General features: G+C 37.9%; 2 protein-coding genes across 3 annotated transcripts in view; both read left to right on the top strand.

The window, feature by feature from the left end:
• CSN1b (COP9 signalosome subunit 1b) overlaps positions 1–4,424 on the top strand; it is an 8,408-nt gene extending 3,984 nt beyond the window's left edge. For both annotated transcript variants that reach the window (XM_022840991.2, XM_022840984.2), the window contains exons 3-8: positions 305–536; positions 846–1,055; positions 1,218–1,411; positions 2,178–2,528; positions 2,965–3,120; positions 3,399–4,424. In XM_022840991.2, the coding sequence (XP_022696726.1) occupies positions 305–536; positions 846–1,055; positions 1,218–1,411; positions 2,178–2,528; positions 2,965–3,120; positions 3,399–3,509 (1,254 nt within the window). In that variant the 3' untranslated portion in view covers positions 3,510–4,424. The remainder of the gene's footprint in view (positions 1–304; positions 537–845; positions 1,056–1,217; positions 1,412–2,177; positions 2,529–2,964; positions 3,121–3,398) is intronic.
• A 5,455-nt stretch (positions 4,425–9,879) lies between these two features.
• On the top strand, positions 9,880–11,236 carry LOC111264767 (uncharacterized). Its single transcript, XM_022840899.2, has 2 exons — positions 9,880–10,024; positions 10,391–11,236. The coding sequence occupies exons 1-2, from the start codon at positions 9,920–9,922 to the stop codon at positions 10,901–10,903; spliced, it is 618 nt and encodes a 205-aa protein (XP_022696634.1). The 5' UTR covers positions 9,880–9,919; the 3' UTR covers positions 10,904–11,236.
• Positions 11,237–16,028: the final 4,792 nt, after the last annotated feature.

The raw sequence follows: 16,028 nt of genomic DNA, 5'->3' as shown, positions 1-16,028 counted from the left end.
AATATAACGTTTGAAGACTTCATTCGTTTATTTAAAAAATCTCTATTTTTTTTTTATATACAAGTATAACTCAAAAAATACATTCATCTACGATGTATCGATATATTTTATAGTAGAAAAAGGTATTTCAGGACTTTCAGTTGATGATTTACGTTGTTTGAGGAAAATTCTATTATGACAAAAAGTCTTTTCATGCTATAATGCTAACCATAATACTGCAGTCCTATGAGCTACGAATAAACTCTTTCACAGCCAGATTAACAAGCAAAAGTGTATCTATTATATTTACAATTAACCATTTCAGGAAATCCACCGGAAGCTAACGGAGGCGTTAAGCCGTGGCCCACCTAGTGATGTGCAAATGGCAAACGCTGGTCCGGGTGGAGTCCCAGACGTTGCCGAGAGTAACGAGATTCCTCCGCTGGACAACGCATGGATTGATACACGTACCAAGCAAACCGCTCTTAAAACTGAGAAACTCGATACCGATCTTAAAAACTATAAAGCCAATTCAATTAAGGAGAGCATCCGGAGAGGTATGTATTATACGTATATTTGGTAATTCTTCTGCGATAACATTAGTAATATATGATATATGGTGTATCATAGATTTTTCTGACTTAGAACACAATAGCATTATTTTAGCATGTGACTCAATTGAAGAAAGCTGCGCCCCAGAGGGCAAAAATTAATTCTTATACGAGATGAGCTCGATTTTTACAATAAAATCAAACGACAGAAATGACATGACTAATATCTCTGTAGCTGGCAAAATGCGTGGATTCTAAAAATCAATAGATTAATAAGCAATAATTCGCTTTTTACTATACGTTCCGTCACGGTAGGCACGGACGATCTTGGTGAGCACTATCTTGATTGTGGCGATTTAAATAACGCCCTGCGCTGTTTTGGTCGCGCACGTGACTATTGTACTTCGGGCAAGCACATCGTCGACTATTGCCTCAACGTTACTCGTGTCTCCGTCTATCTACAAAACTGGCAACATGTCGAATGCTACGTAGCTAAGGCAGAAAATACGCCTGAGGTCATCGAAGGTGAGCATGAGCATTCCGACGAATTGGGGTGAACCTTAAGCGCTAGCTATAGCGATTATAATACCGTTACGAGTGTATTATAGGAGTATCCGAAATAGTTCGAGGGAATAATATGTTTAGCTAGCTTTCTTGTCAGCTATTCTAAAATATCGCTCATTACAGCCACTTCATCAACGGGTCAGGGTCCGGTCGCTGCTGGAGGGAATGCCGCATCCTCAGCTCGTGACTGTATTAGCCCTGTGGTCATCAACAAACTGCGATGCTGTAATGGCCTAGCTAATCTCGCCACCCGAAAGTATAAGAAGGCAGCTCATCACTTTTTGCAAGCGAACGCTTACAATTGCGACTTTCCAGATGTAAATGTCAGATAAACGATAGTTAGCTGCTTACTGTTGTGCGTTGTTTGTTCTTTAACTTTTAGCTTTCAACTTAGTGGGTAAACTCATGTAAAGCGTTGGTGTCACGCTTTTAGGTGCATCTATTCGTAGCAGAGCTTTCATATAGTTTAGCCACTGATAAAATGTAGCAATGGCACAACAAAAAAGCTGATGAGCATTCGTTAATTCTGAACTCGAAATTTTTCACTACGGAATTTACCTGAAATGAACCATTGTGTTTTCTTGAATCTTTATCCTGCATGCCCAAGAGGGCTTGCCAGTTCACAGTTTATGTGCTAAAACTTACGAAGCTTGCTAAAAAACCCACGTTTTTGAATAAGATGGCCTAATATTTATACTATATAGATAACACTACATCTCAATTTAGATAGGATTACAGATAGGAAGAGAAGTTGGACTATTCTGCTATGCGGTACCTTTGCAAAAATTTTACACAAAAAAATTACAAAGTTTACCTATATATATTGAAAGTTATCGTACGACGTTTAAATATGCAGCAGTAGCGATATGCGCACTTAGTTGCTTTCTTTTATTAGAAAAATATTGTACTACAGTTGAAAAAGCATATTTTCTGCATGTTTTTTGTTGTCTTCGCTTTCTTCGATAGTAATATTAAGTACTACTATCAGCGTAGCAGTACTATTGTCATAAGTCATAAATCTTTCTCATATCATACTTGACTTGTTAAGTTAGAACGTAATTTATGTTTTTTTGCCTCTTGTAGATAATGGCTGCACGCGATGTGGCCATTTACGCTGGTCTTTGTGCCTTAGCCTCGTTTGATCGTGCCGAGCTTGCGCGAAATATAATTCAGCAACAAAACTTCAAGCAGTTTCTCGAGCTCGATCCCCAGTTGCGGGAGTTAATCCAGCATTTCTACGAGAGCCGTTATGGACAGTGTCTCGCCTTACTCGACCAAATTCGCGATAATCTTCTGCTAGATATTTACCTTGCTCCACATGTTATCTCACTGTACGCACAGATCCGTAATCGGGCATGGATACAATATTTCTCACCGTATTTGACTGCCGACATGAACATGATGGCTGTAGCATTTAACACAACGGTCCAACAGGTAAACATTATAATATAACCGTAATTTACTCGCTAGGGTAGGCGGAAAACGTCGTCTATGCGCGCCTAGAAATGTGAGCATGTCGGTGATTTGAAAAAAGAGCGACTAACTAATGAAAATAAGTTCATCAAATTTATCGTAACGCTTTATAAACAGTCCTAGCTTTTTTGAGCACTATGTCCCTTGTCGTCTGCTGGTTGTTTCATTCTTGTCCTTTTTGTCGTAAGGACGCTATAAAGCGTTGAGGCGTACAATTCGCCATCGAACGCTTGAGCACTAGGATCATAGACATGGAATTCCTTGTTACAGAATATAATAATGATTCTTTTTTTAAATTTTCCTTAATCTTATAAATGAAATTCAAATTAATCAGTGTCAAAGTGTTAATTAAATGAACTCGTGCATTATCTTCTTCGTATTATTTTTGTTTTCGCAGGTCGAAGAGGAGATGATGCAGTTGGTACTTGATAACCAAATTCAGGCCCGAATCGATTCGCATAATAAGGTCATCTACGCGAAAGATGTAGACCCGCGCGCAAGTACATTTGAAAAATGTTTGCAGATTGGTGATGAGTTCGAGAAAAAAACTAAGGTAAAATTTGATTTACTCTTGCATAATTGTGTAATTTAAAAATAATTAAATGTATTTATGTATGAAATATTTAATGACTGTTTAGCATCATAATAAGATAAATATATGCCTTTAGGTGATTTGCATACAGCTTCATTGCTTTGTCGAGTTCTCAATTTTTTGCTCAAACAATTATTTGGTCTATTATTTTTTTTAATGATGTATATTTCAGTGATTCATTTCCTTAATAGATACTAAATAAGACAATTATTCAAGTGTTCCTTTCGCCATGTCCTTAGGCGTTAATGCTCCGTGCAGCTCTGATTAAGAACCGCGTTTGCGTTAAGTGTCCACCCCGAGGTTCCGGGTCCGGCCAGGTAACCAATGGCGATGGCGAGAGGCCGTCATAATTATCGCCGTCACGAAAACATACGTCGCCCCGAAGTTGTCCGCATCTTTCTGCCTACGATGCTCGTTGCTTTTGCTGATTGTTGTGGTTTCGAGGCAAAATTTCCCAGAGTTTCTAGTAGTGAAAAGATACTGCGTTCGAGCTTCTATGTCACGCGTACGTGTGTAATGATACCGTGTGACTGTAAAGTAAAGCCGAACTGAGAAATAGTTTTAAATAGTATACCGTACAGAGTACACCACATTTAGCCCTGCTGCTTGGTAGAAGTTCGTGGCGCTAAAAACGAGAAGGTGTATGGCAAATAGTGATGCGACCTGAGTAGGTCGGAGCCTTGAAAAATTTTTGAGAGGAAGAGAGAGACGGACAAATAGCCTACCGTGATCATAATCGTTGTTGTAAGCCTCTGTCGATCTGGAATCATACAAAAGAAGCTATTTATAGTTATGGCCTACATTTAGTAGTAATAATAGTAGTAACAACATTGGGGTAGGGGAAAAATAAGAGACATTCTGAATAGCTTCATATAACATACACACACGCAAACACACATAAACATAAGTATAGCGTCGTCTAACTTTGGTTTGGCCTTGTCGACGGAAATTTACTAAATATGGATGCATTTTTTAGGTCAATACCGTGTTAGCCTAAGGTGTTCCAGTCGTTTATGGGTATACATTGAGGAAACAAGCACAAAGGTAGCATATTCAAGCTCTGGGGAATGTTGCCAAGATGTTTTACTTTATCGGCCACTTTGAGTGGGCTTTGCCTCGCGGAGCTATAAAAGGGAGCAGAAATGGTCGTTGTTGTACAGCTAATGTTGAATACCTTCGTAAGCCTAACTGTATAAAAACAAATCTCACAGTAATGAAAGTGAACAATAAATTAAAAGAATAAATATTATTAGGTACATATACAATGAATTGAGTTTTTTATTTTCTTATTGACGATTTTAGTAAGTAAAATTGGTAACAAGGATTAAGATTTTTAGCAATTTTTTTTTTTATAGAATGTTAGCTGCGAAATGCCTTCATCACCAATTCCAGGCCTTACACTTGGGTGTTTACTCAAAAATGTAAAGATCTGATGCTCCTAATAAATATTAGTCCTGTGCTTTCCCCACTCCTACCAGAACCGATCATTCTAAACGCGTTAATTGTTGTTTCTCTTTCAGCTGAGCTCGTCCAAATCCCGGGCCGCTCTCATTTTCCGTTCACTGATTTTTTTCGCCGTTTTGCTCAGCGTATCCGTTCATTTTCCGTTTATAAGGGACCAGTATTTATCTCGGATCATACTGACGATCAACTTAGCTACGCGTCAGCCTGAAAACTTTAAATTTTCTGCGAGCAACCTTGAAGGCAGAAGAGTAGAAGAAAGAAGGGGTCACTTACCACACATGTGGCTGTTTCAATGTTTTTATCGTAAATAGGGGCTTTCTGTAAATTTCCGCGGCCAGTACTTGTTAGGCAGTAGGTGGTGGCGCAACGACTTGTGTTGAACCACGTCATCAGACCTCTTCAGGAAATTGAAAGCGCTGGTTTCATCGGATTTAATAATGACGTATATTTTCTTCAGTCACTTTCTTTTGCTCTTCTGTTTTTCAACTTCATTTAAAAGCACGCTCATGGTGGTTTCGGTGGACTGGACATTATGGAGTTCGTATTGAACATCTGAAAGCGCTCCTCCAGTTTTGCAGTCTACCTTCTTTGTATAAAGGCTTCGATAGCTTTCTCAATTGCGTGTATTCCCAGCTTTTCATTAATTATGTGGTATATTATGAGGTCTGTGAAGGGACCACGATAGCTCTGGTTCTATCTAAGAGTATCTTTTTCACCGATCCTCATCGATTCGACTGACATTAGGTTCAGTGCGGGTACTTCGCTTTTAGCTAGTTTTTTCAACACAGGCTCAGCCTCTCCTTGATAGGTGAAAAAAAAATTCTTTTCCGTGATCTTGTCCACTGGCCGAACGGGGCCCAGGTAACAATCTGTCGCCAGTTTGCATCAATAGTTTTTGCATAAACGCGACCCTTAACTTCCTTGATTAACTGTGATTACTTTTTAGGTCGTGTTCTACATGTCGCTTTTACGTGTTCCCACACTTTTTTTTTTCACTTCTTCTCTATATAGCTTTTATATAGCTCTTTCTTAAGTTTTTTTCGTTTTGGTCAAAGTCATAGCAACGCGTCTACGGTGCTTGCGCCTCGTTCCATAGTTTTAGTGCACCCTTCTAGTGATTTATGATCGTTGGCTCCGTTGCTATTATTAGGTTGTCTGCTATAGAGGCAAAGCTACTGATTCCTGCTAAAAATAAACGGCTAAGTTTTTGTTTGTCAGAGGTAAGGGCACTAACAGAATCGATCAATGATTGGTAAAAATACTAAGTGAAATGGCTTTCAGTGAAACAACAGTGTGCGTAGTCGAACTGTAACGACGAACGTGACTACATATCAAAACCCGTGACAAAAGCATTTGACATATAGCTAGCTCCGGGCGTGTTTTTTGTGAATTACGATATGCAGTTGATGAGAAATCAATTTTTTGCTTTTTTTCTTTAGTTCCGCAGTCGTCGTCACAGTTTCACAGCACGTGCTTCAATAAATTCCATATTGATTAGGCAGGTACAGCTCTGTTCTTCTCAAAAGCTTCTATGATTACGGCAGTTTGTTCTTTCGTTTAAAATCCTAAGGTATAGTCACTTCCTGTGAGACCATGAGCCTCTGTTTTTGTTCTGCAAATAATTGCAACAATAAAAAAGCTGATATTTCTCCGATAACCTTCGACAGATTTCACCTTTAAATAAAAACACTAACCATTAATCGTCAGTTTTCAGCAATAAACGATATCTTTGTCTGTTAAATCCTCTCTGATGAAGTTTAGATAATCGCCGTCAATAGTTAACGAGCCATTGTAAGTATTTACGAAATTTAGTCTAATAAAAATTACTTATATTTTCAATGCCCTAAATACAACCCAATTTTACGAATGTAAACTGAACCTTACTGCTTTAAAAAATGCAGTTCTTTATTATTCCTTTATTGGAACACGTTTTTATGTAAAATAATAGCTACCTCGGTCAGTGAGGTCTACAGTGTTGTTCTAAAGAAATGTGAATCTAATCAAGATCTAGTTAGCTCGAGCTCGACCCTGTTGTCGATATGAATATTGTAGTTGTTATGGTGTTATTATATAATCATAACAGACTGATAACTATCGAGACGCAGAATTTGTATCGGGCTTTTTTCTTCAATTTACGCTTTATATAGTAAACACCAAAACGAACGTATCGTAATCTAGCGTCGTTATTACCAATGTTTAAAGATCATGTAAGCTATCGTGAATCGTGAGCGATATAGTTGAAAAAGAAACATTATCGTAAATTAACACTTATGTATAATGTAATACTATAGATTTAATACTATAAATCAAATTAAATCAGATCAATTACTTCGAAAAACAGTGCTAGATGGATCTTTAAGTGGTATAAATTGGCCGTTATTTGCTGCTACCTCCAGTATTTAATTGATAATTAATTGGAAGCAGTACACTTTCCTTAGATTTTCGAAAAACCTTAACCCTCTTTTAGAAATTACATTAGAACGGAACTATCACTTGGGTCACTCGCTATTACACAATGCAGCCAGGACCTTGTTGTAGTCATCCCATAAATTTAACCTGACCGCGCTGTGAAGAACTTGTCTTTTGAAACTATCTCTGTTAGCCTTAAAACATTTCTCTAGTTGCTATACCTTCTCCAACGGTGTGCTCTTATTTTATGTAACTTCTACAAGTAACTTAAAGCTATGCAGTGTAGCTGTAAGCCTCCATCAAGCAAAACTGACTTAAATATGTTAGATTAGTTTAGATATGGTAAACGTACCAATTTCTAACTGTTTGTACTCACTGCAATAACTAGACTTATGAATGTGTGTTCTTTATCACTGGGTATCTAAGCATAAAACTTAACTTTTCGTACCAGAATATACAATTACGCCTGTGTGTTTTTCTAACTTAAAAATATGTAAAGCGGTCTTGGTTTGGAACCGGATGTAAAGGTACTTTGTTTCGGCCTGGGAGTGAGTTGTCTAAAGCAACTGTTTAACGGCACTACCGGATGAAAAAGTCAGGACATTAATTTAGATTCGAACCCCAAAAAAATGCGATGAAGGCTTTACGTACGCAGTGTTATTGGTTTTTAGAATCCGAATTTTTGAATCAACACAACTTTTTCATAAATTAAAATTTAATTCTACCGACTTAGACTTTTAATCAAATCCTCTTCAATTTTCTACATTATTTTCGTCTCTATTTTCCTGTATATAATTTTTCTGGATTTCGTATCCAGGTTTCTGTTTCAGCCATACAGTTTCATCAATGCCGCCGTGGGGCTCTTGGCAGAGGGTACATTAATAGTTAAAATCAATTTCACGTCTTTCGTTACTAAACTACGGGTAATTATTTGACGTTAATAACAAATTAAAATTAGAACGCTTCTCAATGCTGACGTGTTACCAACGTGTGCACCCACCAGTTATCTGTTATTATTATCATTGTGGTTAAAAAAAAATGTGCCGCATAGGGGGCAGTCGTTTACAGATTTGAATGTATATTCCACGTTGCGATACGGTGACTAGTGCCACCGTTAACAGCTTTAGTAGTAATAATACTTAACGGATAGGATTTGCCATTTCGGGTTATCTGGAGGTTCTTGTCGTTCTTCTGCATCTGCGACAGTTTCTTCTTGGGTACAAAGTAAGCAACACAGTCGATGGAGGAATGATGATACAGATGGTTTAATCAATGGTGCCGTCAACAGGGGGGTGGTATCTTCCCCCAAGCTGATCGAAATATATAGACCAGTCACAGCGGCTCATATTGATGACACACAGAGAGCGGGATCGAACGTCAAGGAAGGATCACGGTTAAAGCCAGCTATACGACACAATACATAAATACTTTGTATAGCAAAACGGGCTCCTTTCGATAGAAATACATTATCGTCAGCCGGTGTGCTACAGGAACCGACCGGTGCAATTGATGAAATAGATGCACGACCAGGCGATACAAGACATTTTTATTTGTAACTTATCCCTGTAAATAGAAATGGTAGCACAGCTGCCGGAAAACTGCCGGGAAACGGAGGTCCTTTTGAAATGACAGTGTCCTAAATAAAAACAAACATAAGCATATTGTTATACACCAAACAATTTTCTCAAATCGCATTAATGCCAATTAGCAAGTTTAAATTGTTCATTGTTTGCTCGCATTTTTTCATATTCAGAAAACAAGTAGGTAATGTATTTCTTTTAATTTTGGGATTGAAAAAGGATTCGAGGGAAATAAAGAGTTGAATCACGTGCGGGATTATAAAAGACGATTTATTCACCTGGGCCCACCTTCCCTTGTTTCTCTTCCAATCAAACAGTTTAATCAGATTACAATTTCGAAACGGTTTCTCATTTGTCTTGCACCGTCTCATGACTCCTGTAGTCTGTAGGGTATGGTAAAAATTGAGGCGACCTGATGCATACACAACTACCTAAAGAGCGGAAAGTTTGACCTACTTGACCCTCTGCGTTGATGGAGGCACATGTGAGCCTTTTGCAGCCACGTTTCTTGTGCCTGTTTATTTCTGAAAACTGAAACCACTTCGTTATTAATATATAACCTACTTATATTTTCAGTCAATGGCGAATAAATATGCTCAACTTTTCTAACATAGCAGTAAATAAGTTTGTGTAATTATATAATCTTACAGATATGTGTCCCCAAAAAAGAAGCAGAGAAAACCTTAAACAAAAGCAAATATTCCACCAGCAGTCGGCTTTTTTGGCGCCGATTGGTAGAAGATATGGCAACCTTGAAAGGCGGCCGTACCAATATGGACCCCATTTTGTGGTTAAAATCTGACTCTGCAGAAAACGAACAAGGGGCATTTATCACCTTTATGCATACGGGAGAATTTGTCGCAACAGCATCAGCAACTGTATATCAAATATTTATATACGTTTATACAGAATGCAGAAATATATAGTGCATGTATTGAACAACAAAGAGCTGCTTAGTTTAACAGTCAGTCGACATGTTAGGAATAAAAGATCCCGTAGGGCAGTATCCTTGTGCCGGATGTCTTCTGTACTGCAACAAATGCTTTGACGACGTGCTCTTCCCAGTAAAAGCTGATTACTGGTGTCCTCATCTGATTAATATTCTAAGCGAGTCACCTATCTGAAAGGTTCCGACGTATTAAATCCCCATTGAGAAGAAGACCAAGAAGAAGGCGATGACGACAACAACAAACAGGCATAACTCAACGTTAGCTGTTCATATTACCGCCCCCTCCCTGATATATTTATGTCAAGCGATTCACATTATCCGGCGATCAGAGGAACTGCTTGGTAACAGGGCAACAGGCATGCGGCTTCACCTGCTTACTGCGGTGATCGCGCCATTCCTATATAAGCGAGTCGGCGTCATCTTGAAACACATAACAAGGCAGCAGGATCCTACAAACATGAAGGTGAATACAGTCTCATTGTTCTAAGGTGTTTAATAGTGCTCGCTAATCTGTGCTTCCTTCAACTGTGGAGTCTATTATAAAGGGCTGTTTATTCTACTTTATTTACCACTAATATTCCTACAACTATCAAGAATCACTCCACCGAAAGTCGTTTAACTTAGTTTTGTGAGACATCTTGATATTTGACACAGGTATTTATTTAACAACACTCCTAGACGAGATTTGATACGTTGAATCAACTTTAACTCGCTCGCTATATATTGTATATGGATAACAAGTACGGCACATTTTTTGAGTATATACCTTCAGTTCATATTCATACAATATTCTCCGGCATATTTCCTACAACCCTAACCTTTACTTCAGTCTATAATCATCGCCGTGGTGGTTTCGTGTATGTGTGGAACCGCACTGTCCCAGCTGGCTCGAGTGCGCGCAACCAATGTTGGTGACAACTCTGGTACCTATATCGCCAATCAACAGTACCCCCCGACGCCGTTTCAATACGCTTATTCGTCGGAAGATATCGAAGGGACGCATTCGGCAACGCAGAGCGGCGATGGTAGTGGCCGCATTGAGGGTTCCTACACGATGACGCTGGCGGATGGCCGTACGCGAACTGTGACGTACGTTGCCGATGAGAATGGATATCGTGCCGAGGTGACGACCAACGAGCTGGGTACTGAGTCGAAAAATCCCGCCGATGTTATCATCAATTCGTCAGCGATTACAGGCGAACAAGCTGCCATCCAATATGGGCCAGCCGCCCCTCAGAGGCAGGTTGTGCCTGGGCCCGGTATCGGTGCAGTGCAAATCCGCCAGCCTAACAGCCAGGTCGCCCTGCCATCCTATGGAACATTCGCTGGAGTACAGGGTTAAAAAGATGGATCTACATAATAAGCGATTTAGAAAAAATAAAAAAAAAACACTAAGGCCTGAGTTTTGTAACTGAACTCAGCTAGAATACCTATTTTAGTAGATTTTTTTACCCTCATATCTTTCTCAAGTTCCTACTTCATCCACGTATAGGTAAATGATAGCGACTCTGCGCCTGAAGCCCGTTCGGCAGTGGAAATTGGTCCTATGCTAATCTTTTGATTTCGGCTTTTTTTCTAATTTTTGCTGTTTTGTTGATCGAAGCAGCGCGACATATTTTTTTGTGGTGTTGATGATAATGATGATGTTCAATAAAACTAAAACATTTGGTGAAAACGGTCAGTGCCTTGACTGTGTACAAATACTGTTTGTTCGTAAGTTCCTGTTTTTGTGTATTCTATAATTTCGTATAGTTACTTATCCCTTATCTGGCCAGCTTGTCTTTTCCCTTAAAGAGAAGAGCTTAAAAGGTTTCTAACTTTTATTAAGTTCTAGTTCGGAACTGAGAAAAGAATCACTTTCTAAACGTTTATAGCCAATAGTGGTTTGATGAAAATCAATGTTAGTATATAATATGAATAGTTAGTGAAACGTACTAGCTCAAATAAAATGATCTGAGCCTTTTTCGAAGATAAGTCTTAAACATTTTATGTCTCCTAGTGATAATTAATGGTTTCTCAAACTTAATGCTTATGCTTAGCTTCTCTTAGAAAGGACGAGCCATATACGGTGCCCGTCGTTGTTCCCTTTACATATAGTAAAAATTTGAATTTTGGAGTTAAATAACAACTATCGTATCGCAAATAATATTGTATTGTCTTTATCTTCTATCTTCTGTGAATCTCCGTACGGTATTCCTCTAAGCCACAAACTGGATCATTTAATTTAATGTGCCTCTGCTATAATTATCACCCATAGATGTGTTGCTATATGAAAACCAAAAATATAGTTGAGGATATTGTGTCGATACAATATGCAGAAGTTGAAAATACAAAACAAAGGCATATTTAGATACCGAAAATATCGAAAATTAGTCTAATAATTTTGATTCTCTTTTTGCTAGTTTTGGCTTTGAAAGGAAAACTTCACAATAAAAGTGTCATGTCGGAGCTAGGGAAAATTATTTTCATCTCGGAGATGTCACTGAGATTCGTTGTGAGTCAGATGGCTAATAGGCATGGGGCGAAGACAGCCACTTGATACCGCGACATTGCATAGTTCTATTATTATGGATATATAGTTTCGGGCATCGCTTTCATTTGAAGCAGCAGTACTATTGTTTCGTTCTTGTCAACTATGATATTATTATGTGGAACGCCATATACATTACGTAATCGGAAATCTGACATTGAATGTGTTCACAGGGATCTCATCGTCAGTCTAAGTGATCAGTTTATATTAACTCATTTCTTTTCATAAAGTTTTATCTAGGAGAGACACTTGAGGGATCAATTGGTATTATGTCAACGGTAACGTACATAAGTCATTCATAAACAGAATACTTTCAAATAATAATCGCCTACTAGTACGATAGTTACGATACAAACCGTTAAAATTGATGTTGAGACACAGCAGAGATCATAGTCCCGGAAAGTCTTCAATTCTTCTGGTTCAATATAGACCTTGCGACAAAGTTTACATTCGCTATTCCAATCGTTTATCAAACCGGCGTTGCTGTAGATCAGCTATACCAAAGAGACTATGATCATATTACTGCACAGGTAAAAGACTACTTATTTGTTATTCTAAAGACACTTGCAGAATTTTATGAAGACGCACAATGTCTTTTCTACATTTAAGTTTTTATAACGACTGAAAATACGTTTATTCAAAAAATCAATTGACATAGTTAATAAGGTTAACTAATAAAAAAAATTGAGTTCCTGACCAGGAACCGATTTCTAAGTAAAATGAAGTACAGTGTGATTTAATTATCGGGTTCTTTAAACCAGGTTAGAATTGTCGGAAAGAGTTAGGGAGTTCAAGTGTATAGGGGCACATATTTTTTAAGCACATATATAATGCACCTTAATAGTGTATATTTTGCTGCTGTGGTTTCTTTTTAAAAATCTTCGTCTAACAAAAAAAACTTAAAAGGCACGTCTAAATTCAAGAAGGTTTCTAAATTCTGCTTTCAGCATTTCCGTGCCATGGAATTCACATCCGGATCCTAAAATGTTTATATTAGATAATATGTAAGCAGCACTTCTATTTTTTTTATTAAGTTTCTTAGAATATCAAGTTCCTGTTTTAATATTGAACTTATCATAACTATTAAACGTAAATTGAGAAAGTAACAAAAAATGGGTCACAAAATAGACAGGTTTAGGTGCTTTTTTTGCAATGAAACAACCGTAAATTCAAAGTGGAAGGGGCAATACCGACTGCTACATTAAACCTACTATTGATTATCTGAGACTCAGTAGCTGCTGAAAAAGATAAAAATAAAAATACACTGTCCACTTAGCAAACCTATATCGAGAATTATATAGTCAATATATTTCAAAGCTTTGAAAAAAAACAAGATTCAACTTATTTGCATTATCGAAACTGTGTGGACTGTTCACTTTACAAACCGTTCACTGTTTAATGATGTACAGACAACATTCTAATTTTCCAAAAAAAAATGGACGTTATCTTTTTAACTTGTCAAACTATTCCCTAAATTATATCAACAATCGGTGTAGTAATCGATAATAATCTATTGTTCGACAGAGTCTTTGCAATGAAAAATGTAGATAAAATAGCATTTGCTTAACCTATTAATGTTGAAATTCATAAGAAAAACATTTCTACAGACTGTTACATGACGGTTGTCGAAATCAACACACGTAACTATCCTTTCGCCTCTATAATTCGGATTAATAAAAAGCAAATGATGCAGATTCTACTTTGTTCTTCATTAACGCAATGTCATTAACGATATGCCCCACTCATTTAGAGATATTTTTTATCATCGAACATCGTCATGAAGCACTTCTCAATAGAAAACCAATGATCTTTTGTACCTTGAAAAAAGACGCGTCATTTTTTCGTTTTTCCTCGACATTAGAGCCGCAATATAATAACAATTATTACTGTTATTGACAATAACCAAATAAAAAGACGAAACGGTTGTATGTTGTGTCTATCATTTGATTTCGTAACAAAGCTTTGAAGCAACCATTTCGACCGTTGGATGCGCCGAAACTTACTGCGTGGCTTTCAATTCATGTGGCTTTGGTATCGGGGTATAGTGTTTTCTTATCTATTGTATTGTTGACGTTTACTTTGTACTCAAGTTAAAGCCGCAGTATGTAAGCAGAAATAGTGTCATTCCTATTTCTTAATCAATCAAGATGAAAAAAGAAAATGTTCAGTAGGTTAGGCTGGCGGTGTAACTGCGTGTGATTTAAATATATTCACTTTAGATGTCTTCCTTGAAGGCTCTATGTATGTATGTACAGTGGAATCTACAAGACGGATTACAACATGCATAACCAGCAGCCCACCGCTGAACTGGCACCCTCTCATTAGCGGTTTAGTATAATGGCCTTAGCTAGAGAAGCAAAACTGTTGATACGAACATTTGCCGTCACCAAAAGCAATGAATTGCAGATAACAGTCTTTTTATGCATTACCTCGTCAACCACGCTCGCTCATTAACTAGTTACAACGACGCAATATTGTTCTAGCCAACAAATGGCTCGAAGACCCGCGCAGCAACCCCACACAAGGAACTCGGAGTATATATATATATAACCCATTGACCAAATCATGGCACACACACCCAGAAACCGAGGGGAAGAAGAATAGAGAGCTAGCTGGAGCACGGTGCGTCGGATATATTCGTTACATCTTCATGTTAAATTTCGTGTAAACATTCAAATAGTGAGAATAGGCAAGTACATGGAGTTATTGTTTTCCGAATCGTATTATTAATTCACTAACCGTGTTATAGTACACAGAAAAAGATTCTATTAATATCTGCAGGTGCAGCATTACGTGAAGAATAGCGTCGAATGTGAATAATTTGCGCGGGCACGTTACTGCCGCTGTTGTGCGATCGTATCATAATGCGCTAATTTACTATACTTTTTTTTTCCTAGTAAGTACGTTCTGTATATCGCCGATAGATAAGATGACGCTGTGGCCATTTGTTATCAGTTCACTGACGGTTACGCACAAATGAAAGGCGTCCGTTAGTTGGTTTATTCAGTCTAGCGGAAAATAAACACACCAAAATGGTCTCGTTGATGACGCTGCACTTGGACTCGAACAGAAAAAACTATAATATATAACTAGTTCAACGAAAACGTCGGCGATGGCGACCGTTGAGGCGAACCCAGACAGTCCACTGATGTTTTCATATTATAGGTTATTTCCTAAGGTTATTCCTGCTTACGATTATCTTAAATACGCGACTCGCCAAACACTTCAAGCATTGTGTAGTGGTTACTATGTATACTTAGCAGCTGGTGATAAAAATGAATGAGAAATATCATATCTGTGCGAATGAAATTATTTCCAATCCAGATCGTCTAACAGATAACTTCTTCAGGCAATCTTTTTCAAATTGAGAAACTTCAGTGACACTAGACGTCTGAAACAGTCGCGAACTAAAACGATTATAACATTTAGTTTAAAACATTCAAATGGCTGATCCGTGATAGATTAGACAAAATACATTCTATAATGACCCACCCGTCGTGCCTTTGCTGATTACCTAACTGCCAAGTTGCGAACGTCGTAACGAAAGATCCTACTGGCATATTTACAACTCAAATTCGAATCGCTCACAGGGTCATAGAATGTTATAGCTGAATTGTACTGTATGAAGCAATGGTTCGCGGCAGTATTTCATTGTATTAACTCGAAACATGTATTTACTTTTGTGTACAAGCCGTCTAACTCACCTCGTAGTGCTCTAAACGGCTAATGCCAATGTAGCACATCTTCGAAATATTCCGATCCATTAGACTTATTTAATACTAAATGCCATTTTCATATTTTATGGCCACGTATTGGTGTGGCGCGTAAGTAGAATTTTTTAGATGTTTTTAACTCCGTATATCATTTATTTATTTATGTGCATCGCACAGCATCACTTGAATTTTATGCATTCCCCTGTACAACTTCAGAACTCCTT

Source organism: Varroa jacobsoni, unplaced genomic scaffold (genome assembly GCF_002532875.2).
Source record: "Varroa jacobsoni isolate VJ856 unplaced genomic scaffold, vjacob_1.0 scaffold_98, whole genome shotgun sequence".
NCBI classification, from domain to species: Eukaryota; Metazoa; Arthropoda; class Arachnida; order Mesostigmata; family Varroidae; genus Varroa; species Varroa jacobsoni.
Note: the sequence above shows the minus strand (reverse complement) of the source record. Positions and strands in the feature narration are given on the sequence as shown.

Excerpts from the sequence above, each read along its gene's own strand:
- LOC111264767 (XM_022840899.2), top strand. The coding sequence starts at position 9,920 with ATGCGGCTTCACCTGCTTACTGCGGTGATCGCGCCATTCCTATATAAG. Across the intron at positions 10,025-10,390 it reads AGGATCCTACAAACATGAAG|TCTATAATCATCGCCGTGGT; the intron begins GTGAATACAGTC and ends CCTTTACTTCAG.